Source organism: Osmerus mordax, chromosome 15, assembly GCF_038355195.1.
Source record: "Osmerus mordax isolate fOsmMor3 chromosome 15, fOsmMor3.pri, whole genome shotgun sequence".
NCBI classification, from domain to species: domain Eukaryota; kingdom Metazoa; phylum Chordata; class Actinopteri; order Osmeriformes; family Osmeridae; genus Osmerus; species Osmerus mordax.
Window position 1 is genome coordinate 1874681 of NC_090064.1, and position 27345 is coordinate 1902025.

Sequence of the window (27345 nt, forward strand, 5' to 3'; positions counted from 1 at the left end):
TCGATATTTCTTACGTGCGTTTCCCGAACATGCTCGTAAGGAGTAGGCTAATCTATGCGCTTTCAAGAGCTACGAATTTTCAAGAGACACTTTAGCTACGGTGTGTTTTGGAACGGCCCGTAAAACTAAGATTTGTCGTACGATGGATTCTACGATCAACTTAGGCTTACGACGCTTTCGGGAAACACGGCCCTGGTCCGTGTCAGGCTAAAAGTCAAGCTAATTTAAGATGTGTTGCAAACAATTTCAAACAGGCGGAAACAGAATCTCAAAAGACACAGGACTGAGAGTTTTGTCAAAAATACTGTTAGTATAGTGTGCTGCTGGGTCATGTTACTGCACGTGCACGCCGGCAACAACTCGGGAGTCAGGTGGCTGAGCGGTTAGGGAAGCGGGCTAGTAATCAGAAGGTTGCCAGTTCAATTCCCGGCCGTGCCAAATGACGTTGTGTCCTTGGGCAAGGCACTTCACCCTACTTGCTTCGGGGGGTATGTCCCTGTACTTACTGTAAGTCGCTCTGGATAAGAGCGTCTGCTAAATGACTAAATGTAAATGTAACTCCCAGCATAGCAGTGGAGGGGCAAAATGAGCTTGAGCGAAGTGAGAGGAGCGGTGTTTGCACAACCACTATAATGTAAAGGGAGTTGTGTACTGAATGTAGAGAAGAGAAATTGAAACTTAAGTATCAATCTAATCACGCTAGTATCGATCAATACTGATACCAATGTTGGTATCGATACTATCGATACTTTAGATCGATCCGCCCACCCCTACTGACTATGTCAAAGTATTGTCAGGCTGCGGTACCATCACAAGGTACACTTGCAAACAGCTGGACATTAGCTCTACCTTGGTCCAGTTGCCCACATGACTCTTGTCAGTTGTGTTTGACTGAGATTCTAGAGAGAGGTCAATTCAGGCAGAGTTCCAATATCCATGGTTTTCTAACCAGTCCCGGGGAACTTTGAAAACAGTGTTGCCGCGTGTGGTATGTTTTTTGGGCTACTTCTAAACCTCATGCGGCCGCCGCATTTATTACTTTGCGTAACCTGCGCTGGGAAAGAGGGAAAAGGCATGGATGGGGAAAGTGTGTGGGCAGAGCATGCAGTAGTAGTACATGTAGGTTATAAGTTATTGTTGTAGTCAAAGCTTTTAAAGAATGGATCTCTGCATGATGGGCCTGACCAGAGCACAGGTGGTCTTACAGAACACGCTTCAAAGTTGTCACTTTCAAAAGGGTGGCATTTTGACCCTGTCAGGCCAAGATGTCTGAAAGTTGGTGCTCATGGGGAACAAAAAAGTCTCAAGAACCTATTGTTTTTGTTAGTATTCTTATTATTATTTTTCCTCTTCTCTGCTAAATGGCTCAAAAAGTCCTCGACCCGATTTTTTCTAATTTGGCCCAATGATACAACAGGTCACAGGCCGCTACTCCCAGACGGCTAGTGGCCCATGTACATCCATAGGTGGCGCTATAAGCCACGCCCAAAGTCTACGTGATTTCCCCAGCGCCCCATTACTCCAAAATGCCTGAAAATGTGTATACTTGCCTTATTTCTCATGGGGAACAAAAAAGCCTCAAGGACCCATAAGGTCCGCCCTTATGGATTTTCCTGTACAGCGACATTTTGCAAAAACCTTCAAAATCGATCTCCTAAAGGTCAAATTGACTTGTTGTACAGATATGTATCATTGATGTATTTAAAAGCTTAAGACAGTTGAATCAAATACAAAATGGCTGAAAGAGGTGTATTTATGTAAACATTGACTCAATATCTTTGTGTCAATAAATCAAATATAATTTTGACTGATGGTTTTTCAAACCTAATAGGGTTCAAGATTACATCACTCTGAAGTACCATAAACAACTTCACCTTGGTATGTAAAAATATGATTGAATTAGAGCAGTTTCAACTTTGGCTGAATCGAACAACGCTTACCACAGGAGAAACAGCTTACTTTTTTATACAGTAACTGAACATGACAATATTCAACACTGAGAATAGCTCAATGGTCTGGGACGATGACCTGCAAAGTTCAAATTCAGCCACAATCTTTTGGCCTGTCATCATTTTGATTATCTGTTTAGTTAAACAGGATGACATCATTCGGAAGTACCACAAACAATTTCACCTTGGTATGTCAAAATATGATTGAATTAGGGCAGGTTCAACTTTGGCTGAATCTAACAACGCTTACCACAGGAGAAACAGCTTACTTTTTTATACAGTAACTGTAGATGACAATATTCAACACTGAGAATAGCTCAATGGGCTGGGATGGTGACCTGCAAAGTATAAGGTTGTAGGTTTGAATCCAGCCACAATCTTTTGGCCTGTCATAATTTTGATTATCTGTTTAGTTAAACAGGATGACATCATTCTGAAATACCATGTGCGTCCCAAACTGACCAAAGCTAATACTCTTTCCTTTCTATTCATACAATCTCAACAGTTGGTGTGTAGCAGAGAGGATAGAGAGACTGACTAGTAACCTTATGCTCATGAGTTCAAATCCCCATTCAACCTATTGTTGTTGGCCAAATATGAAGTAGTTTTGCTCTCTTGTTGTCCAACTCTCGATCTTCTACAGTGTAGATGTTTATAATATTTTGCCATTTTGCAGAGGAACGCGCATCGCTGCTTGCAGCTATATTTATTTATTCTTATTTTCCCACCCCTAAGGATCCGTCAATATTTGGCTTGTCTTAGTCCCCATTGCGTTGCTTCTATTGGGATTTATGTTCCGTAGCACGGTTTACATTTACATTTAGTCATTTACCAGACGCTCTTATCCAGAGCGACTTACAGTAAGTACAGGGACATTCCCCCGAGGCAAGTAGGGTGAAGTGCCTTTCCCAAGGACACAACGTCAGTTGGCATGACCGGGAATCGAACTGGCAACCTTCGGATTACTAGCCCGACTCCCTCACCGCTCAGCCAACTGACTCCCTACAGGTTTAGGCTTGAATTTCGTTTTTGTGGCAAAAAGTGCCTTGTGTGCAACAAGGGACTTCGGTGCTAGCCTAACGTCACAACGTCAGCATACGTTAGCAATGACGCAGACACGCATAGATACGCCGTTCTAGTAACACAGACAGCGATATCAGCGAGCCCTCAGCATTAGTACCATAGCTAAAAGTCTAGGAAAGTTGAGGTTACTTTTCGCTAGGTACCTACTAACATGTCTTAATCTGCTAGACAAGTGGGTTCCTCTGTGTTCTTTTGGTGAGCAGTCTAACAAGCCCTACTTTCCCGGCGTCATGGAGCCGACCAGCGAAATAGTTATTTAGTAGTGATGTGTCGTTCGTGAACGATTCGTTCATTTTGAACGAATCCTTACAAGGATTCGGGAGTAACGAGTCCTCTCAAAGAGTGATTTGTTCATTGTCTCGTGGCCACGCATCGGGACTGTTGCATAGGCTCGTCCAAGTAAACAGAAAAGATTCGTTCATTTCCCGACTCGGTCTTTCTACAAGTCTTTGGATAATTTTTCACGTGACCTGCATAGGCTCTGTAGTGGTAGCTAGAGGAAACACTAGAGGGAACGATTCGTTCATTTCCCGACTCGGTCTTTCTACGAGTCTTTGGATCACTTTTCACGTGACCTGCATAGGCTCTGTAGTAGTAGCTAGAGGAAACGAACAATTCGTTCATTTCCCGACTCGGTCTTTCTACGAGTCTTTGGATAATTTTTCACGTGACCTGCATAGGCTCTGTAGTGGTAGCTCGAGGAAACGAACGATTCGTTCATTTCCTGACTCGGTCTTTATACGAGTCTTTAGATCATTTTTCACGTGACCTGCAAAGGCTCTGTACTGGTAGCTAGAGGAAACGAACGATTCGTTCATTTCCCGACTCGGTCTTTCTACGAATCTTTGGATCCTTTTTTCACGTGACCCGAATTGTATTTTTTAGTAGAGGAAACAGTTTCCTCATTCCCTTTCGCGTGGCAGCTGTTTTAGTAAGGCGTGAATGATATTCACTCAAGTCATCATCATACTGACTGGTTTTGTTATTTTCACTTTACATTTACACTTACAGTTTAGTGCAGTGTAATTGTTTGCCGTGATAATTAAATGCTAGTGTGATAATAAATGACCAAATCATACAAACTGTCATGATACATTATTTAATGCCCCCCCCCCCCCCCCCCCGTTGAAATGAACGAATGACTCGAAAAAAGATTTGTTCATTTTACTGAACGAGATTCAAAGAACCGAATCAGTAAAATGATCCGAACTTCCCATCACTATTATTTAGCACTAGAGTTTCTACCTGCATATACCTACAGCTGGCAGCTGTGCTTGGTTTTGCTCCTAGATTCAGACCTAGCCCCGGTAAATTGTAGAGCTCGCTAACTAATCGCAGGAGCTAATCAGTCGAAGGGCGTATAAAAATACAGGGTGTTGATATCCGACACTCCACAATTTCCCCAGAAATTGTACCCTCTATAGCAGTGACGTGCAGTGAGGTTCGTGGCTGGGGAGGCACTGACTCTTTCAAAGTCAGATTTACAAATATAGGCTATGAATTCAACAGAGCAGCATCAATTCATCATTCAACTGGCCGCTTGCATATTGACTAATGGTTATGTTTCATATCCCATATCAGCATTCTTTACACACGCATAGGTAAGGTAGCTACATATTTGGCCAAAGAAAAGCTAAAATTTATAGCGCCTCAAAGAGAGCGCATTTGCTCTGTACCTTCCGTGTTCTTAATTTGCCATCACAATTCATACTCATTCAATACAAATGGAAGTATATAAAGTCCATAACAAAAAGACAAATGTTGTTTTATTCTTTAAAATAACTTAATTTTTTCTTATCTGGTTTTATTTTTTTTTTTTTACTTCTTTCCCGTCGTTTGAAGCAAATCCTTTAGCTCCGGCATCGGTCTTCCATGATTTATCACTTCCAGTTTTGATTGAAAGTCCAGTTTTGAGAAATGTTTTAGCTTATATGTAGGTATAATCTTACTTTTTGCAGTCAGGGCAAAAAAATAAAAATAAGGGGCACTTTTTCTACTTCACTTTTTTAGCTAGCAACAACTACCGACAATGCCATTTGTCTGTAATACATGAAGAAAAACAATAGCAGAACAAGCCTGTGTGCTCACACGACCCCTTCAGTGAGGCAGAAGTACTGGCTCCCCTCCTGCTTTTTCACTGTGGCGTTATTTCTGATTAGCAAGACTAATATGTTATACACATATGTAAAATATATGACCTAGACTATGGAATGTGAGAACGTATAATAAAAGTGTGTACAAACTTTACATTGGTGACATACAGAGAGATCAATTGCACGTGCTCAAGTTGAGCAAAAAAATTAGCTGGGGGGTATTCGTCGTAGCTCGCTAAGCGGTTTAGCAAGCTAATTTTCAGGCTAAGATAAAAAAAAACGCCCCTCTTTTTGGTTCGTGGAAGCAACTTTCGATAAATCACCATAGTAACATATCAATTAGCACTAACCTGCTCCAGAGCAGGCTAACGTAAGTGTAGCTGGATAAGCTTGCCACACTGAAGGACTGAAATATTGTGTGTCTATTCCAATATGTAACTAGAGAGGATACAATTTCTGGGGAAATTGTAGGGTGTGCTTGCTTGCTTGCATCGGTTGCACAGGGGTCCGTTTTTGAATGACATTTTTACAACTGATATTTCTGTATATTTTATATAAAAATGCATACTTATTATTTACAAAGATTACATAGATTTAAAAGCATTTTTTTGTTGCTGCTCATTTACAACTGAAAATACGAGTAAAGTGTAGAATGAAATAGATGTCTTCTCATTTCCCCTGCAAGAGGCAGCCTCATCGTTGAATCAAAACGAATAAATTTGGCAGACCGGTGTAAAAATTGACCTAATCTCTATGACTTAAACGTCCTTTTAAGTTTTTCCCTTCTCGTGATATTTTCAGGCATTTAGCCTACTCATATTGCATTCATTCATTAATAAAGAACCCCCTTTGAAGATTATTCTAAGACTTTACCGGCAAAAGATAGAATCGCGATTCAAACAGTACCATCTGCTAACTGAAAATATGCCCCCAAAAACATAAATAAGCTTGACATTTATGTAGTGGAAAATCGCTCATTCATAAAAAGCTCACTGGTAGCGATCATTGTCAGTAACAACGCAAAATGCGATATAGCCCTGTGTGGAGAAGCTGCCCCGGTAAATTGTACTACTACGGTACAGTACTAGACTACTGCTGTGTTCGTCTTGGTAGCGATTGCGTTGGTTGAATTGGATTTAACGTTCCGTTGTACGGTTTAAGCTGAAATTAATTATTTTCATGAACAGATTGACAACGTTTAGGCTGTGGCAATGAAGTTCAGGTTAGTAGTTAGATAGACTTTTGATTTAAGTAAGGGGAGTGCCGAACATGTTCTGTCGCCGTTTGACTTCCTAAACAGCTGTGTAGTGTAGATGTTTTTGTAGTGTCTCGCGTAAGCTACAGCGTTGCAGTGAGCTACACTGGTTTGAAACCACAGGTAATGGTAATTTCACCAACAAATCGTTTACTAATGTCAGAATAAATCCTACAACGAAAATGTATATGTGAGGAATGTTTATTTTAACGATTGAAAACAGATAACGCTACATCATAGACCACTGTAGTATGTGTTGCCCGGGCAACACAGGCTAATGTCATGATGCTAATACTTCAGTGAAATAGTAGACTACTGTTTCCGAAAGTAGATGTACTTCCTTAATAATATCAGCTTATACTGTACATTACACATGACAATTGTGTGTCATATCACAAAGTAAAATGAGTAAATAGTTATCACCCTGGCCTCTTTGCTTGTGGCGTTTCTGCAGCTGCCTTGCAGTAAAGCTATAGTTAGCCTAGCTATCCCCCAGGTTAACAGATACGAAACGAATGTTCTGCCAAAGGTAGTCACGCGTGTTTTCGTGACGTTAGTGACGTAAGTAACGTCAGTGACTGTGGCTAGCACATTAGCCACCGTTAGCTTCACTTTTCGCCACAAAAACTTAACTTAAGCCCAAACCATGCAACGGAACGTAAATTCCAATAGAAGCAACTCAATCGCTACCAAGACGAAACGTTTGACACCTACGTTGTCAAAAATTATTATAATTGTAAAGTGTTGAATAAGTAACTCAATATAAACAAAATGTTAAGGATAACTAAGCACTCATCATTTGTCAGCAAAATAGGCTTGTAAAGTATGGAGGTTTTAAAGGCCAAAACAACATTTATCAATACATAAATAAATATAAAATTAAAGCTTGAATCAATTATATATATTATATTATATCTAATTGGGTGTTCTTGCACTCGGCGAGCACAACCTTTGCTCTCTCACATATTATTATTATTATTTTTCCACCTCTAAGGATACGTCAATATTTGGACTACACAGATGACGCTGGTGTCACGCTGGGATTCGTCTTGGTCGTGATTGCATTGCCTCTATTGGGATTTACGTTCCTTTGCACGGTTTAGGCTTGAATTACGTTTTTGTGGCAAAAAGTGCCTTGTGTGCACCTTGCTCCCCAGCTTCACTCGTTGTAAACCAACCAATCAGCGGCCATCTCATCTATATATTCATGAGCATACCATAAAAGGAGAAAAGCTAGCTTTTCATTTTAGGGCTATTTCACAGGATGCATCAGGGGGCATAGAACAGCCCCCGGGCCATTTTCAGCCCAACCAATGTTACATACCCTATTCGGAGACCTTAAGGAACAGTGTGAAATGCCACAAAAACCCAGTCAATGACCCCTTTAAGGTGGCTTATTGTAATTCTAGCTAAGTAACCAAGGAAACTTATACCTCTGAACTAGCCTGGGCTGCGTTTCCCGATAACGATGGATCGTAGCAACGATCAAGCACAATAACGAAACCATCGATATTTCTTACGTGCGTTTCCCGAACATGCTCGTAAGGAGTAGGCTAATCTATGCGCTTTCAAGAGCTACGAATTTTCAAGAGACACTTTAGCTACGGTGTGTTTTGGAACGGCCCGTAAAACTAAGATTTGTCGTACGATGGATTCTACGATCAACTTAGGCTTACGACGCTTTCGGGAAACACGGCCCTGGTCCGTGTCAGGCTAAAAGTCAAGCTAATTTAAGATGTGTTGCAAACAATTTCAAACAGGCGGAAACAGAATCTCAAAAGACACAGGACTGAGAGTTTTGTCAAAAATACTGTTAGTATAGTGTGCTGCTGGGTCATGTTACTGCACGTGCACGCCGGCAACAACTCGGGAGTCAGGTGGCTGAGCGGTTAGGGAAGCGGGCTAGTAATCAGAAGGTTGCCAGTTCAATTCCCGGCCGTGCCAAATGACGTTGTGTCCTTGGGCAAGGCACTTCACCCTACTTGCTTCGGGGGGTATGTCCCTGTACTTACTGTAAGTCGCTCTGGATAAGAGCGTCTGCTAAATGACTAAATGTAAATGTAACTCCCAGCATAGCAGTGGAGGGGCAAAATGAGCTTGAGCGAAGTGAGAGGAGCGGTGTTTGCACAACCACTATAATGTAAAGGGAGTTGTGTACTGAATGTAGAGAAGAGAAATTGAAACTTAAGTATCAATCTAATCACGCTAGTATCGATCAATACTGATACCAATGTTGGTATCGATACTATCGATACTTTAGATCGATCCGCCCACCCCTACTGACTATGTCAAAGTATTGTCAGGCTGCGGTACCATCACAAGGTACACTTGCAAACAGCTGGACATTAGCTCTACCTTGGTCCAGTTGCCCACATGACTCTTGTCAGTTGTGTTTGACTGAGATTCTAGAGAGAGGTCAATTCAGGCAGAGTTCCAATATCCATGGTTTTCTAACCAGTCCCGGGGAACTTTGAAAACAGTGTTGCCGCGTGTGGTATGTTTTTTGGGCTACTTCTAAACCTCATGCGGCCGCCGCATTTATTACTTTGCGTAACCTGCGCTGGGAAAGAGGGAAAAGGCATGGATGGGGAAAGTGTGTGGGCAGAGCATGCAGTAGTAGTACATGTAGGTTATAAGTTATTGTTGTAGTCAAAGCTTTTAAAGAATGGATCTCTGCATGATGGGCCTGACCAGAGCACAGGTGGTCTTACAGAACACGCTTCAAAGTTGTCACTTTCAAAAGGGTGGCATTTTGACCCTGTCAGGCCAAGATGTCTGAAAGTTGGTGCTCATGGGGAACAAAAAAGTCTCAAGAACCTATTGTTTTTGTTAGTATTCTTATTATTATTTTTCCTCTTCTCTGCTAAATGGCTCAAAAAGTCCTCGACCCGATTTTTTCTAATTTGGCCCAATGATACAACAGGTCACAGGCCGCTACTCCCAGACGGCTAGTGGCCCATGTACATCCATAGGTGGCGCTATAAGCCACGCCCAAAGTCTACGTGATTTCCCCAGCGCCCCATTACTCCAAAATGCCTGAAAATGTGTATACTTGCCTTATTTCTCATGGGGAACAAAAAAGCCTCAAGGACCCATAAGGTCCGCCCTTATGGATTTTCCTGTACAGCGACATTTTGCAAAAACCTTCAAAATCGATCTCCTAAAGGTCAAATTGACTTGTTGTACAGATATGTATCATTGATGTATTTAAAAGCTTAAGACAGTTGAATCAAATACAAAATGGCTGAAAGAGGTGTATTTATGTAAACATTGACTCAATATCTTTGTGTCAATAAATCAAATATAATTTTGACTGATGGTTTTTCAAACCTAATAGGGTTCAAGATTACATCACTCTGAAGTACCATAAACAACTTCACCTTGGTATGTAAAAATATGATTGAATTAGAGCAGTTTCAACTTTGGCTGAATCGAACAACGCTTACCACAGGAGAAACAGCTTACTTTTTTATACAGTAACTGAACATGACAATATTCAACACTGAGAATAGCTCAATGGTCTGGGACGATGACCTGCAAAGTTCAAATTCAGCCACAATCTTTTGGCCTGTCATCATTTTGATTATCTGTTTAGTTAAACAGGATGACATCATTCGGAAGTACCACAAACAATTTCACCTTGGTATGTCAAAATATGATTGAATTAGGGCAGGTTCAACTTTGGCTGAATCTAACAACGCTTACCACAGGAGAAACAGCTTACTTTTTTATACAGTAACTGTAGATGACAATATTCAACACTGAGAATAGCTCAATGGGCTGGGATGGTGACCTGCAAAGTATAAGGTTGTAGGTTTGAATCCAGCCACAATCTTTTGGCCTGTCATAATTTTGATTATCTGTTTAGTTAAACAGGATGACATCATTCTGAAATACCATGTGCGTCCCAAACTGACCAAAGCTAATACTCTTTCCTTTCTATTCATACAATCTCAACAGTTGGTGTGTAGCAGAGAGGATAGAGAGACTGACTAGTAACCTTATGCTCATGAGTTCAAATCCCCATTCAACCTATTGTTGTTGGCCAAATATGAAGTAGTTTTGCTCTCTTGTTGTCCAACTCTCGATCTTCTACAGTGTAGATGTTTATAATATTTTGCCATTTTGCAGAGGAACGCGCATCGCTGCTTGCAGCTATATTTATTTATTCTTATTTTCCCACCCCTAAGGATCCGTCAATATTTGGCTTGTCTTAGTCCCCATTGCGTTGCTTCTATTGGGATTTATGTTCCGTAGCACGGTTTACATTTACATTTAGTCATTTACCAGACGCTCTTATCCAGAGCGACTTACAGTAAGTACAGGGACATTCCCCCGAGGCAAGTAGGGTGAAGTGCCTTTCCCAAGGACACAACGTCAGTTGGCATGACCGGGAATCGAACTGGCAACCTTCGGATTACTAGCCCGACTCCCTCACCGCTCAGCCAACTGACTCCCTACAGGTTTAGGCTTGAATTTCGTTTTTGTGGCAAAAAGTGCCTTGTGTGCAACAAGGGACTTCGGTGCTAGCCTAACGTCACAACGTCAGCATACGTTAGCAATGACGCAGACACGCATAGATACGCCGTTCTAGTAACACAGACAGCGATATCAGCGAGCCCTCAGCATTAGTACCATAGCTAAAAGTCTAGGAAAGTTGAGGTTACTTTTCGCTAGGTACCTACTAACATGTCTTAATCTGCTAGACAAGTGGGTTCCTCTGTGTTCTTTTGGTGAGCAGTCTAACAAGCCCTACTTTCCCGGCGTCATGGAGCCGACCAGCGAAATAGTTATTTAGTAGTGATGTGTCGTTCGTGAACGATTCGTTCATTTTGAACGAATCCTTACAAGGATTCGGGAGTAACGAGTCCTCTCAAAGAGTGATTTGTTCATTGTCTCGTGGCCACGCATCGGGACTGTTGCATAGGCTCGTCCAAGTAAACAGAAAAGATTCGTTCATTTCCCGACTCGGTCTTTCTACAAGTCTTTGGATAATTTTTCACGTGACCTGCATAGGCTCTGTAGTGGTAGCTAGAGGAAACACTAGAGGGAACGATTCGTTCATTTCCCGACTCGGTCTTTCTACGAGTCTTTGGATCACTTTTCACGTGACCTGCATAGGCTCTGTAGTAGTAGCTAGAGGAAACGAACAATTCGTTCATTTCCCGACTCGGTCTTTCTACGAGTCTTTGGATAATTTTTCACGTGACCTGCATAGGCTCTGTAGTGGTAGCTCGAGGAAACGAACGATTCGTTCATTTCCTGACTCGGTCTTTATACGAGTCTTTAGATCATTTTTCACGTGACCTGCAAAGGCTCTGTACTGGTAGCTAGAGGAAACGAACGATTCGTTCATTTCCCGACTCGGTCTTTCTACGAATCTTTGGATCCTTTTTTCACGTGACCCGAATTGTATTTTTTAGTAGAGGAAACAGTTTCCTCATTCCCTTTCGCGTGGCAGCTGTTTTAGTAAGGCGTGAATGATATTCACTCAAGTCATCATCATACTGACTGGTTTTGTTATTTTCACTTTACATTTACACTTACAGTTTAGTGCAGTGTAATTGTTTGCCGTGATAATTAAATGCTAGTGTGATAATAAATGACCAAATCATACAAACTGTCATGATACATTATTTAATGCCCCCCCCCCCCCCCCCCCGTTGAAATGAACGAATGACTCGAAAAAAGATTTGTTCATTTTACTGAACGAGATTCAAAGAACCGAATCAGTAAAATGATCCGAACTTCCCATCACTATTATTTAGCACTAGAGTTTCTACCTGCATATACCTACAGCTGGCAGCTGTGCTTGGTTTTGCTCCTAGATTCAGACCTAGCCCCGGTAAATTGTAGAGCTCGCTAACTAATCGCAGGAGCTAATCAGTCGAAGGGCGTATAAAAATACAGGGTGTTGATATCCGACACTCCACAATTTCCCCAGAAATTGTACCCTCTATAGCAGTGACGTGCAGTGAGGTTCGTGGCTGGGGAGGCACTGACTCTTTCAAAGTCAGATTTACAAATATAGGCTATGAATTCAACAGAGCAGCATCAATTCATCATTCAACTGGCCGCTTGCATATTGACTAATGGTTATGTTTCATATCCCATATCAGCATTCTTTACACACGCATAGGTAAGGTAGCTACATATTTGGCCAAAGAAAAGCTAAAATTTATAGCGCCTCAAAGAGAGCGCATTTGCTCTGTACCTTCCGTGTTCTTAATTTGCCATCACAATTCATACTCATTCAATACAAATGGAAGTATATAAAGTCCATAACAAAAAGACAAATGTTGTTTTATTCTTTAAAATAACTTAATTTTTTCTTATCTGGTTTTATTTTTTTTTTTTTACTTCTTTCCCGTCGTTTGAAGCAAATCCTTTAGCTCCGGCATCGGTCTTCCATGATTTATCACTTCCAGTTTTGATTGAAAGTCCAGTTTTGAGAAATGTTTTAGCTTATATGTAGGTATAATCTTACTTTTTGCAGTCAGGGCAAAAAAATAAAAATAAGGGGCACTTTTTCTACTTCACTTTTTTAGCTAGCAACAACTACCGACAATGCCATTTGTCTGTAATACATGAAGAAAAACAATAGCAGAACAAGCCTGTGTGCTCACACGACCCCTTCAGTGAGGCAGAAGTACTGGCTCCCCTCCTGCTTTTTCACTGTGGCGTTATTTCTGATTAGCAAGACTAATATGTTATACACATATGTAAAATATATGACCTAGACTATGGAATGTGAGAACGTATAATAAAAGTGTGTACAAACTTTACATTGGTGACATACAGAGAGATCAATTGCACGTGCTCAAGTTGAGCAAAAAAATTAGCTGGGGGGTATTCGTCGTAGCTCGCTAAGCGGTTTAGCAAGCTAATTTTCAGGCTAAGATAAAAAAAAACGCCCCTCTTTTTGGTTCGTGGAAGCAACTTTCGATAAATCACCATAGTAACATATCAATTAGCACTAACCTGCTCCAGAGCAGGCTAACGTAAGTGTAGCTGGATAAGCTTGCCACACTGAAGGACTGAAATATTGTGTGTCTATTCCAATATGTAACTAGAGAGGATACAATTTCTGGGGAAATTGTAGGGTGTGCTTGCTTGCTTGCATCGGTTGCACAGGGGTCCGTTTTTGAATGACATTTTTACAACTGATATTTCTGTATATTTTATATAAAAATGCATACTTATTATTTACAAAGATTACATAGATTTAAAAGCATTTTTTTGTTGCTGCTCATTTACAACTGAAAATACGAGTAAAGTGTAGAATGAAATAGATGTCTTCTCATTTCCCCTGCAAGAGGCAGCCTCATCGTTGAATCAAAACGAATAAATTTGGCAGACCGGTGTAAAAATTGACCTAATCTCTATGACTTAAACGTCCTTTTAAGTTTTTCCCTTCTCGTGATATTTTCAGGCATTTAGCCTACTCATATTGCATTCATTCATTAATAAAGAACCCCCTTTGAAGATTATTCTAAGACTTTACCGGCAAAAGATAGAATCGCGATTCAAACAGTACCATCTGCTAACTGAAAATATGCCCCCAAAAACATAAATAAGCTTGACATTTATGTAGTGGAAAATCGCTCATTCATAAAAAGCTCACTGGTAGCGATCATTGTCAGTAACAACGCAAAATGCGATATAGCCCTGTGTGGAGAAGCTGCCCCGGTAAATTGTACTACTACGGTACAGTACTAGACTACTGCTGTGTTCGTCTTGGTAGCGATTGCGTTGGTTGAATTGGATTTAACGTTCCGTTGTACGGTTTAAGCTGAAATTAATTATTTTCATGAACAGATTGACAACGTTTAGGCTGTGGCAATGAAGTTCAGGTTAGTAGTTAGATAGACTTTTGATTTAAGTAAGGGGAGTGCCGAACATGTTCTGTCGCCGTTTGACTTCCTAAACAGCTGTGTAGTGTAGATGTTTTTGTAGTGTCTCGCGTAAGCTACAGCGTTGCAGTGAGCTACACTGGTTTGAAACCACAGGTAATGGTAATTTCACCAACAAATCGTTTACTAATGTCAGAATAAATCCTACAACGAAAATGTATATGTGAGGAATGTTTATTTTAACGATTGAAAACAGATAACGCTACATCATAGACCACTGTAGTATGTGTTGCCCGGGCAACACAGGCTAATGTCATGATGCTAATACTTCAGTGAAATAGTAGACTACTGTTTCCGAAAGTAGATGTACTTCCTTAATAATATCAGCTTATACTGTACATTACACATGACAATTGTGTGTCATATCACAAAGTAAAATGAGTAAATAGTTATCACCCTGGCCTCTTTGCTTGTGGCGTTTCTGCAGCTGCCTTGCAGTAAAGCTATAGTTAGCCTAGCTATCCCCCAGGTTAACAGATACGAAACGAATGTTCTGCCAAAGGTAGTCACGCGTGTTTTCGTGACGTTAGTGACGTAAGTAACGTCAGTGACTGTGGCTAGCACATTAGCCACCGTTAGCTTCACTTTTCGCCACAAAAACTTAACTTAAGCCCAAACCATGCAACGGAACGTAAATTCCAATAGAAGCAACTCAATCGCTACCAAGACGAAACGTTTGACACCTACGTTGTCTATGTAGGCCAAATATTGACTGAGTTTTAGGGGGGCAAAAAGAATTTAAAAAAAAATAATAATAATAATATATATGTGAGAGAACAAAGGTTGTGCTCTCGCCGAAGGCTTGAGCACACCCAATGATGGTATTCAATGACACAAATCTGTGTTCTAGAAAGAGTGGTCTGGAGTCGCAGAGGTCCGATAATATCAGCTTTAATGCAGCAGTTGGAAATCAACAAGTACAGAGCTCTGGGGTTGTCTATGTTTCCATACCCGCAACAGAGTTTGGGCTGGTTCACGAAGTCCAACTGGCTATCTGTCCCTCCCCAGCATATATTTATACAGTGCAATTAAAACAGAAAGATGAAAAGAGGGTTGAGCTTGTTCTCTCGTGCATCAGGGAGTTGTTCTTGCCTACGCGTCCCACCCGCTCGGGTGCCATCTCCACCCGGTTTCAAGGTTGTTTCTGAAAATGAAGAGATAGAGACACAAAGAACAGCCTGCTTCCCACAGTGTGTGAGAGCCACACTTTTAAGTTCATAAGACAGAACTTTAATAAGCACAATGCATAACTTTACTAAGCACGATATATTCTTTAACACCCCCGGAAAATAACATGGCAGCTCCATTTTTGAGAGACCCAGTTGACCAAGGAGCTATATTTTAGTTTGATTAGCTTTCCATACCAATAGAGTTCTTCGCGATCCCCAAGATCCTTTATTTCACACGGATGAGTTCTTGTTTGAGCGATATCGATTCAGCCGACAAGGACTCATTTATTTGCAAGACTTTCTCGGGCCATACGTTGCAAATACTAGTATCACACGCCGCAGCAAGCTTTATGCTTTATTATGAGCTTATGCTGCTGTATGTGAATATGTAACGCTATGTTTTAGGAAATGTCTTGTCTTATCTGTTGTGCCTGTGCTTTTTATGTTTCACTGTGGGAGAGTGGGAAACGTCATATCGATTCCTTTTTATGTCTTGACATTGACAATAAAGCTACTTGAAACTTTAACTGTGCTTCAGACTCTCTGCATAGCCTTGAGTTTTTTTGCGTCAGGTACATTTTTATACAGTAGGCCTATAGGTGATGCAGAAAACATTGGCAAAGCCGCAGCATGCGTTGCTGTAAGAAAAGTGTACTTGGCGCTTAACCAGCTGATGAATCAATTCATCATATTCCCTGCCATGTCCCAGTCAATGAAATCAAAGAGGGATTTACACATAGGCCTACATGCATACACATATATAGTACATGATATAAGCGCTTTCAGTACATATATCCTCGTAAGTGTCTATGAATTTGTATCAATTAGATAAAGAGCCTACTCTTTGGCCTTGTTTTTATCTACTTATTCTGAAAGAGTTGAGATCATTATTTTCGCTAGCAAGATCTCATTCGATTATTAATTTCCATTAAGCCTACTGCCAGCAGGCACATTTAAAGAAATGTGATCTGATTGATTGGGGTAATGAGGCACTTAAGATGAGCCTATACATTTTCCCAAAAGTTACGCATTTAGCTTATCGTCAATTTTTTTGCCAAGCTGCTTGTCTTGCTCTGGCAGCGGTGGCGGTGTTTGACTTAGCCATGATAATATGCTTATTGTCTTTGTAGAGACTCATTATAATAGTTTGCTCGGATGGCGAGAATATCACCGCTCTCTCTTTCGTCTTTTCCGCCATCATACCGTTAGAAAATCACGGTTTTGGTGATCGACCTTTCCTGCCTTTTGAAGTAGGACGTGCACTTGCAATTTCCCTGATAAGTTTATCCTGATTGAAATTAACCACATGATTTGGATGCGGATTAGCCGTTGACAAACCTATATTTGCTGTTCTCAATCATCTCGCTAATGTTAACGGGCTAAAGGGACAATTGATTCATTTAGCTTCAACCCTTACGACGAACGGGGCCCAGCTCAGCCCAGTTTTTGAGGGATTGCGCTATCTGAGAGGAGGCTCGGCTAGTCGCTGCCTCCTTTCGCGTCTTTCCCCGTATTTGAACAGGAAATTACACAAATTCAGCGATATTGACTATAAAAATCATTGGAATGATTGGAATCATACAATAATTACATTTCTATCACAGATCAGCGGACAATTAAAAAAATGTTTTTTCATCATTATTAGTTTTTTACATTTCATGATGACACAGGGGAGGCACTGCCTCCCTTGCCTCCCCTGACCGCACGTCACTGCTCTATAGTCATATAATAAAATTATTGAATAAATAATTATATCATTTAAGGCTTAATTGACACAGTAAATATATTTATCACAAATTAAACAAGACACATATTGAATGTATATGTGTATTTATTTATTTAATTACATATTTACACATTTTTATAGTTACACTTTCCTAACCTAGTGTGTTAGCAGAGATAAGTCGCTATGTGATGGCAATGTATACCCATGGGCAGCTTACCTATCCCCTGGGTGATGAATGAAACCAAACAAAAAGCACTACACCAAGTATAGGCAACTAAGAGTAAGAATAAACGTAAATACAAGGACTGAAGTACTGGGGGATATTTTAGAAAGCGGGTTCAACAAACTGTGAACCTAACCCTGAACTCTGAGTTGATTTATGGAGAGAGATACAGTTAGGTCCATAAGTATTTGGACATTGACACAATTTTCATCATTTTGGCTCTGTATACCACCACAATGGATTTGAAATGAAACAATCAAGATGTGCTTTAAGTGCAGACTTTCAGCTTTAATTTCAGGGTATTTACATCCAAATCAGGTGAATGATGTAGGAATTACAACACGTTTTATATGTGCCCCCCCCCCCTTTTTAAGGGACCAAAAATAATTGGACAAACTAACATAATCATAAATCTAATTGTCACGTTTCGTCTTCTATCTTCTGCCGGTAAAGTCGTAGAATAATCTTCAAAGGGGGTTCTTTATTAATGAATGAATGCAATACGAGTAGGCTAAATGCCTGAAAATATCACTAGAAGGGACAACTTAAAAGGACGTTTAAGTCATAGAGATTAGGTCCATTTTTACACCGGTCTGCCAAATGTATTCGTTTTGATTCAGCCTGTCAGCTGCCTCTTGCAGGGGAAATGAGAAGACATCATATTTCATTCTACACTTCACTCGTATTTTGAGTTGTAAATGAGCAGCAAAAAAAAGATGCTTTTAAATCTATGTAATCTTTATAAATAGTATAGCCCGATGCATTTTTATATAAAATATACAGACCCCTGTGCAACCGACGCAAGCAAGCACACCCTACAATTTCCCCAGAAATTGTATACTCTCTAGTTATATATGTTCTCATTAATTTACACAAAAGTTTTTTAAGTTTAAAACCTCAAAGTTGTGCATGTTTTCTAGTCGAGTTTTGGGAGCATGATGGGGTTGAGTTTGATTAGCATCTTTAGTTTCACTGTCTATTGTGACTTACTTTTGGTCAAGGCACCAGCCATAAACAATGACACGTGGTAGTATGTTTGTATAGTGTAAGGTTGCTACTATGGCAGATGCTAATTAGCACTAAACACATCATTAATTGCCTCAGTTATTAACAAACGTATCGCTGCTGCAAAGACAAGCATGTTAATGTTTTTCTGTTGCTGTTATGTACTAGAAATGCAGAGAATCGACAGTCATGCTTTTGCCTTCCTTGGCTCAAGAGTTGTTAGCTACTTTAGCTACCTAGCACAGTTGCAACACTTATGTCCAAATAGGTAGCAATTACCTCCCTGGGAAGTGTGAAAAGTAAACAATATTTCAAGGTGATTTTCTCTGCTAGTTTATTTGGGGCTAGTATTCAAATAAAGATATCTTAAAATATTTTCAGAAATCAATGTTTGATACTTCATTTTAAAGCTTAAAATCTGCACTTTCATGATCTGTAAAAGAATATCAGCATCTGTCACCTACGTTAATGCCTCCCTCTCGTCCCCAGTGTGCGTTCGGCAGTGTCTGTGCTGTGACATCAACACATCGGCAGGACTGGGCAGGACATGGTGGAGACTGAGGAAGACCTGCTACCAGATCGTGGAGCACAGCTGGTTTGAGTCCTTCATCATCTTCATGATCCTGCTGAGCAGCGGAGCGCTGGTGAGAGGAGGAGCCAGTGTCCAGGCCAGGGGCATGCAGGGAGGGGTCAGGAGGGTGGGGAGGGGGGGGGGGGGGGGCAGAAAAGATAGAGCTTTCTTGCTGTCTGCTTGTCCTCAAGGCTTTAAGAACCCAGGGGGAGCAGGGTATCCCTTACAAAAAAGAAGTATATTAAAGTATACTATAATTATACTAAAATATGGATAGTACACTTATTTCACTTTTGATATACTTTTAAGGAGTATACTTAGAAAATAGTTCACTTTTGATATACTTTTAAGTATGCTTTGAAAATAGTTCACTTTTGATATACTTTTAAGAAGTATACTTAGATAATAGTTCACTTTTGATGTACTTTTAAGTATGCTTTGAAAATAGTTCACTTTTGATATATTTTTAAGAAGTATGCTTCAAAACTGTATACATTTCTTCTGGAGTAGGATGTATGTTTTCTATTATTATACAGCAAAAACAGTCAAACATTTTTTTAAGTACATAACAGGTTAAATTCTTTAGATCCATCTCATTCTAATTATTCATGTCTAGGAAAATCTATTATGCATTGCAAATTGAATCTTTTTTCGTACTGAAGCTGTAACCTTAATTACTGCCAAAACATTTTGAAGCCCTATACTCTTATACTAATAATTATCGTAGTATTAATGGAAAAAACGAAAAAGCTACTTGAGAAAGAAGCAGACAGAAGGGTTGCATTGTGCATTTGAAGGTTATACTGTCAAACTGACTGAAGAACGAAATAAGGACGTGAAAAAATGAAGATAGCGTGGCTCATTGGCTGGTCAATTCCCATGATGCAAGGCGGTAAATAATGTAAAAATTTGCCGATAAGTTTGCCGAAATACAAATGTAACTTCATGAATTTGCTGCGTGGTAATTGTCATTGTTGTGCCGGTTTACCATTGTAACCATGAGTTAAATGAGTGTTACGTTTCATAAATGGATTATTTCAACATTAGTCTACACACAACAATTTGCTTCTTTCAGCTAAGAATCTGCAGTGTCACTTGGCAAAGGCCCCCGTTCTCGCCAAGTTACGCAAGGTCAGCGGCGTGTGAAGGGCCCCTAAACATTAAAATATATTAGTAAATCAGAGTAATTTGACATTTATTAAGTTTATTTCTTGACGTACTTACATTAATTGAAAGTGCACTTGAAAGTATTGCAAAGTATACTTTGAGGTACTTTAGGAAGTATACTTCATGAACTAAAAGTGCACTACACAGGTTACTTTAGAGTATTCCAAAGTATACTTTGAAGTACTTTAGGAAATATACTTTATGAACTGAAAGTGCACTACACAGGCTACTTTACAGTATTCAAAAGTAAACCTCAAATACACTATAAGTGTACTTTAAAGCGTACTAAAAGACCTAAAAAGTGGGCCAATTCAGTTTACTTGGTACAAAAATAGTATATAAATAAGTACACTGCTTGTACACTGCTAGTATACTCTTAAGTACCATGATAATAGTATACTTACAAAATAAACTTGAAGTATACTTCTTTTTTTGTAAGGGATAAAAGTGTGTGTGTGTGTATGTGTGTGAGCTACCCATCCAGTATAGAGCTGTGTAATTATTGGTCAAGTCTTTTCTGCTCTAATTCTAATTAGCCTTCTAATAAGACTGGGAGGGGGGGGGGCTCAGCTGTGATACAGGAGCAGCATAACATACACTCCCATACAAAAAAAGGTTTTGAAGACTTTCAAAACCTCTGTCCCAACCTTTGTCCCAAGATACTCTAGTTCTGGTGAGGCAGAGATCTGGCTTTAAGCTGCACTATAAGGATCCCAGTGTGTTTGTGTGTGTGTGTGTGTGTGTGTGTTCGACGGGCGGAGGAGGGGGGCCTGAATATGGGCAGCCTGACGAGTCGGCTCAAAGTAGCGGAGATAAAGAGTTGTGACAGGAGGAGCAAATAGAGGAGAGAAATGCGGGGCTTTCTGTCTCTCTTTCTGTCCGTCTGTTTCTGCTTTCATTCTCTCCATCGCTTTCTGTTGGTCTGCCTCGCTCGCTGTTTGTTTCTCCCTCCTTGTCTCTGTGTCTGGCAGAGGAAGTCCGGCCTCCCCAGGGTTAATCAAGGCTAATCTCAGCTGCTTGTTCTGGTCTTGGTTCAGGTGAAATATTTGCTTCTATTGTATCTTGTGTTCTGACCCAGAACTCCTTTATAGCACCTCAGAAAGTGCCTCATAATGTCACAGTGGGGTTTGCCTTTTTCCACAAAGATGTCCATAAGGGTTGAGGTTCAGTGATTGCAGAGGGAAAGCAATGCAAGTTAGCAATTAGGGATGCTCCGATCTGATCGGCGCCGATCCATATCGGCCGATATTCCCATTACCGGTTTTGATCGGCGTTCTCAAAACGGCTGATCAGATGACATAACATCTGGAGAACTACTATCAGAGACGTTTCAATAAAACTTTAGATAGGCATTTCAGGCCACAAATGGTAAGAAATGATTCTTTAACCTTTAGATGCTTGAGTTCTAAATATTTCCGACGCTTCCACCAGAGTTTGTTTTCCAAAACGGAAGCTAGCTAGCTTTAGTTAGCTTCCATTACCTAGCAACCTCATTCGAACAAAAACAGTCACGGACAGCCACTGCTTTTTGTAAGGCCAATAAAGATCTCTTTCCTGCTCTCGCACAAGCAGCACGAGTCTTCCTCTCCGCACCTTGTACAAGTGTAGATTATGGCGTGAAATTAGTGCCAGGAGAGCGAGCTCTGTAAAAACGATTTGTAACTTGCAAAAAAGATTTGTGTCTCTGTAGAAAATGATTTGTGTACTTGCAAAAAAAAGTTTTGTGTCTCCGTAGAAGAAGGCAAGATTTGTGTACTTGCAAAAAAGATTTGTAACTTGCAAAAAAGATTAGTGTACTTGTAAAAAAAAAAGTTTTGTGTCTCAGCAGAAGAAGGCGGGAACACTGCTCCCAAAACCATCTAAGCCAATCAAATATAGCCATTTCTGTGTCTAGTATCATTGGACATTTTCGTCTGTCTATCACACAAAGAACGTCAGCGAATAAGAACAAAACTAGAATGCTGATTATTTCAATGGCGAGTCATTTGGTAAGTAGTTCAAAATATCCATGGGCATGTACCTTTAATGCAACATTTAAAGATTATTCGGTTAGCACACTCTTAACAGTATAAATTAATGGATAAGAGTCGTAGTAAGTTGAATAGTTTTTTTATGTAAATATGTATACGGATATTTAATTAGACGACCAGTCATTAAAGATCCTGTAAAGTGGACCTGAAAACGAGTTTTAAGTTCGCCACACCACAGAATAATGTGTTATTAACTACCCATCCAAATTCGAATGAAAAAATAACACCGACAAGTATGTTAAATTAGGCTTTGAAATCGTGAAAAAATCAGCAGTCTTCTCTGCTTGAGACTGGGGGGGCGTGTCGCCTGAAGGAGCTGAAGCTCCGCCCCTCGCTAGTGCCTACCTCCGACCCAGATAATAGACGATATGTCAAGCCGAACAAAACCATATAGAATTTGAATTTATTTGTTCAATGACTGAAACATACAGATGCATATAAATGAAATGTTCCCCTGAGCTGTAACAGTAAAAATGGACACCAGAGACAACAGACAGTGAGCTCTCCAACTAGGCTACTTCTAACACATTAGCTACCATTTCACCAAAATACCATCATTCTACACCGAGTAGCCTAATATCAATTTAGCGGTTTGCACTAACTCATAGCAGAGATACCTCTGGAAAAGTTATCTAGTATAATTATAACAAGCACACAGAACAGTGATGTACTGCTGGCAGCGGTGGATTGTCCAGGTGCGACCGGGAGGAGGAACGGCCGGGAGGGCGATGCTCGGTACAGCTCCGTGCTGCAAGAGAAGCCGTGTGTCCGCGAACCCCGTCTGTGTCTGGTCCATGTTAAAACTATCCGCTGTGAAATGGTCACTGCATTTAGTCATTTAGCAGACTCTCTTATCCACTACAGAGGCGGCCATCTATCTATCCACCTATTTTTTCTTTCATTATCAATAGGGAATTTCAATGGCGTTGCAGCGCAGCTGGAGTTCTTGCATCCAGGGAAGATGCAGTTGCGGTTGGTGGGAGACATCCTGAAGCTAGCTAGCTAGCTGATGTAGGCTACAATAACAGTACAGCAGGAGGAGCCATTCAGTGATCTGACGTAGATAGGGCGAAATGACGTAGATAGGGCATCTATCTACGGGCTCCGCCCATTAAAACCTGATCTGAAAACTGAAGAGAAACTTTTCTTCGGTCTAACTCCACATTTCAGTGCGACAAAGTTTTAGCGCTTTGCACATGCTTTCAGGAACTCATTTCACACGTATATAATGTATTTAGAAGCAAAACATGGAATTTACTTTACAGGATCTTTAAACCTAGCATTAGTTGGACAATGTGCAGCTAAATGGCAGGGAACTGCCGCGAAATCACTCAATATAGTTAGTGGTTTTCATTCGAAATGAAAGCTGGCAGTAAATAATACACTCTAGAGTGAAAGATCCATATCTTTTAAATTTGTTGCGCTTAACTTTCCCAGCCAACATTTGAGATGTATCCAGTGTGTCCAGCTCATGTTTAGTTTAGCATGGCGAATACACCAACATTGCAGCCGGTAAGCATCATACTAAGCGTTCACAACTTTACATGTTTTTTAATGTTGGTGTATTCTGACTGGTCGTCTATTTACATTAAAAAACTATTCAACTTACTACGACTCTTATCCATTAATTTATACTGTTAAGAGTGTGCTAACCGAATAATCTTTAAATGTTGCATTAAAGGTACATGCCCATGGATATTTTGAACTACTTACCAAATGACTCGCCATTGAAATCATCAGCATTCTAGTTTTGTTCTTATTCGCTGACGTTCTTTGTGTGATAGACAGACGAAAATGTCCAATGATACTAGACACAGAAATGGCTATATTTGATTGGCTTAGATGGTTTTGGGAGCAGTGTTCCCGCCTTCTTCTACGGAGACACAACTTTTTTTTACAAGTACACAAATATTTTTTGCAAGTACACAAATCTTGCCTTCTTCTACGGAAACACAAAACTTTTTTTTGCAAGTACACAAATCATTTTCTACAGAGACACAAATCTTTTTTGCAAGTTACAAATCGTTTTTACAGAGCTCGCTCTCCTGGGACTAATTTCACGCCATAGTAGATAGCGAGCGACTTTTCAGCACAGCAGGACATATTTTAGATAAGAAGAGGAACAGGTTGACTCCTAAAAATGCTGATATGCTTATATTTATCAAGGCAAATCTTCCAGTGATGCTGCTTAATCAGAAGTAAGGTTTGAATACTCTAGTATGCCCCCTCTCCGAGTGAGTGAGTGCGTGCGTGAAGTGAGAGAGTGAGTAAAGGATGTGAGAGTGAGTGAGACACTATATAGATAGATATACATGTTTTATTTTTATTTTTTTATTGCTGACTTCCTGTGCACCTTTTATCTTTATTCTGTCTGTTATCTCCTCCTAAATGCAGACAAATTGACTTGAAACTGACTGACTTGAAACATATTGGATATTTGGCTATAGCCTGTTTATGTTGCAGTTAAGTTTGTATTATTTTTCCACAGGAAAGCTACTGTATAAGCTCCAAGTTCTCTTGAGAGCCTCTAGAGAGTGGAATGTTGCACATGTGATTCTATTGTTGTGATTTTTATTTAAAGATTTATATTTTTATTATTATTATTTAATATTTATTATTATTTACACATTTTATAGTAAGCGAGAGAGCTTCTACACTGGAATGTTGCACGTTCCCTGCAATAGAACGGATGGTTGTCAATTCAAGATACTCTTTCGTCTCATAATTTAAATACTTAAAATACAATACCAATGTTGTTACTAATAATTAATTTCATAAATAATGCTACACAATAAATAGAATGCTTCAATCGACACTGTGATCGGTGATCGGTATTATCGGATCGGCAGATACTGATTTCAGTGATCGGTGATCGGCACCAAAAAACCTGATCGGAGCATCTCTATTAGCAATCCTTGCTCTTTATTGGACACCTGGCACAGCTTCAGTGTATGATGAGAAATGTTTTCCTGACTAAAAAACAATCTTCTTCCACACAACTATAACACAGTCATATTTTGAACGTGCCCAGGGTAGGACGTACCTGGTTCAGATGGGCAGGAATTGTGGATACAGATACTGCTCCATTCATTTATGATGTTTGCTTGATGTACTGGCCTTTTGATGTTGTGGTCTGCCTAGGTTTGCTTTGGAGTTGTTTTTTTTCCAGAAAATCTGTGTGCTTTGAACTGCTCCTTTAGAAATATTCAACTTGGCTGCAATTTGGCTCTGGGAATGATTTTCAGCACTCAGGAGAACAACTTGTCCTCAAATTGCTTCACTAAGCTCCTTTGACATGATTACAAGAGGGTATTTTAACTGATGTCCTTCTTTAAAAGCCCTAACAGGAGTACTAGTTGAAGCACTAGCAGAACTACAATAATATAATTAATAGAAGAGGTCATCTTTAAAAGACAAATACAAGTTAAAACCTAGGATGCTAGGATGTTACCCTTTGATTGACATATAAAGGGTCCAAACAATTTTGAAAATGTATAAGCAATTGTTGAGTGAAGAGGACATCCATATAAATCAACAATATATATTTATATAAATAACAACGTAAAAACGTATATACTTAGATATGCAATTGATTTAACAAAGATACAGTACCAGTCAAAAGTTTGGACACATTTTCCCGAAATTGATTGAGTTTCTGTGTAAAACTCAATGTACAAAACCAGTTGGTAATGGTCATTTATACAGGACTGTATCATAAATGTAGTCCTTGTCTTTCTTTCTTTCTTTCAGGCTTTTGAGGACATCTATATTGAGCAGAGAAAGGTCATCAAGGTGATTTTGGAGTATGCAGACAAGATCTTCACCTACATCTTCATCCTGGAGATGCTGCTCAAGTGGATTGCTTACGGATTCAAGAAGTACTTCACTAACTACTGGTGCTGGCTAGACTTCCTCATTGTCGATGTAAGTATCCACATATCAAGTCACTACTCTCTTGCATGCCAACGATGAGTGCGGTGATGATGTTGATGATGTGGTTGGCTGCAGGAGAGCTCTCCTGATGCAAGGCTGTCTGTGTGAGCACACCAGATCAGCCGGTCTGGGTGGTTAGCCTGTCTAGTCTGAGTGTGAGCAATGTCTTGAACCATTGTTTGGTTTCACACTCACTGTTGTCTGTAGAGCCTCTTTTGTACTGGTCTGTGTTTGTGACACTCCGTCAGGTCTGGCAAGCTCAGGTGTGCTCAGGTAGAAGTGAGACCCTGGGAGGCATTCTAGAATGCTCAGCGACCTAACCAACTTCCTCCAAAACAGTTGTCCAATCAGGCGAAAGCAGCGGCGACCTCACAGTCCTCTGGGTAGAGACGTCACATAAACAGGATGTTTTTAGCCTCTCTGTCCTGAGGGAGGATGAGGGGAGCGGAGAGGGAGATGGAGAGAGGGGCAGGGTTAACAGAGATTGAGAGAGGAAGAAAAAGAGAGTGGGGAGAAGAAAAGGGAGAGACAGAAAGACAAATTAAAATAAAGACAAGACTCCATGTCAGTTGTTCTCTACTTCCCATCTCTATTGGTCTAGAGCAGACAATGAACCAATTAGTGTTCTTTGTGCAGACATCCACAACACCCATGGTAGACAGAGATGGAGAGAGGGATGAGAAAGAAGGGAAGGAAAAGAGGGGTAAGCGAGAGAGAAGAGGGAATATACAGTGTGTGAGGGATGGAAGACAGAAAAGGTTAAAGCGTGAAGACGGACATTAAAGGCAGAAGGAAACAGCATCTCTGTCCCTTTTTTCTTGTCTTCTACCTAATCCGCTCCTACCATAGGCATGTGTTGTTCTGTATATACTCCAGAAAAGGGGGCATGCTTTGTAAGTGTAGTAATCGTTTTAGTGGAGGTTCAGATCCAAGGGGTGAGGTGAAGAGTGGAGTGGGGTGTGCATGTCGACAACCCAGACGTGCCAGTGTTCCAGGTCGATTTCCATGGTGATCCTGCTTTCAGTAGAACCCTGATTGAGTATCTTGATGCGTCCTGAAATAGTCCAGTCTGTGTGAGGGCGCCAGGTCTTCATCACCTACAGCCCTGTCCACCCCAAACAAGAGGGCTCACTCTTTCTTTTCCTCTAAATGACTCTCCCTCTTTCTTTTTCTGTCTCCCTCTCTGTTTTCCTCTAAATCAGCGTTCCCCAACCACCGGTCCGCGGAC

At 40.4% G+C, this 27345-nt stretch overlaps 1 protein-coding gene across 4 annotated transcripts in view; it reads left to right on the forward strand.

The window, feature by feature from the left end:
- Positions 1–27345, forward strand: part of LOC136957626 (sodium channel protein type 5 subunit alpha-like) — a 188118-nt gene that overhangs the window by 146246 nt on the left and 14527 nt on the right. For all 4 annotated transcript variants that reach the window (XM_067251702.1, XM_067251701.1, XM_067251704.1 and 1 more), the window contains exons 17-18: positions 18906–19060; positions 25935–26108. In XM_067251702.1, coding sequence (XP_067107803.1) covers positions 18906–19060; positions 25935–26108 — 329 coding nt within the window. The remainder of the gene's footprint in view (positions 1–18905; positions 19061–25934; positions 26109–27345) is intronic.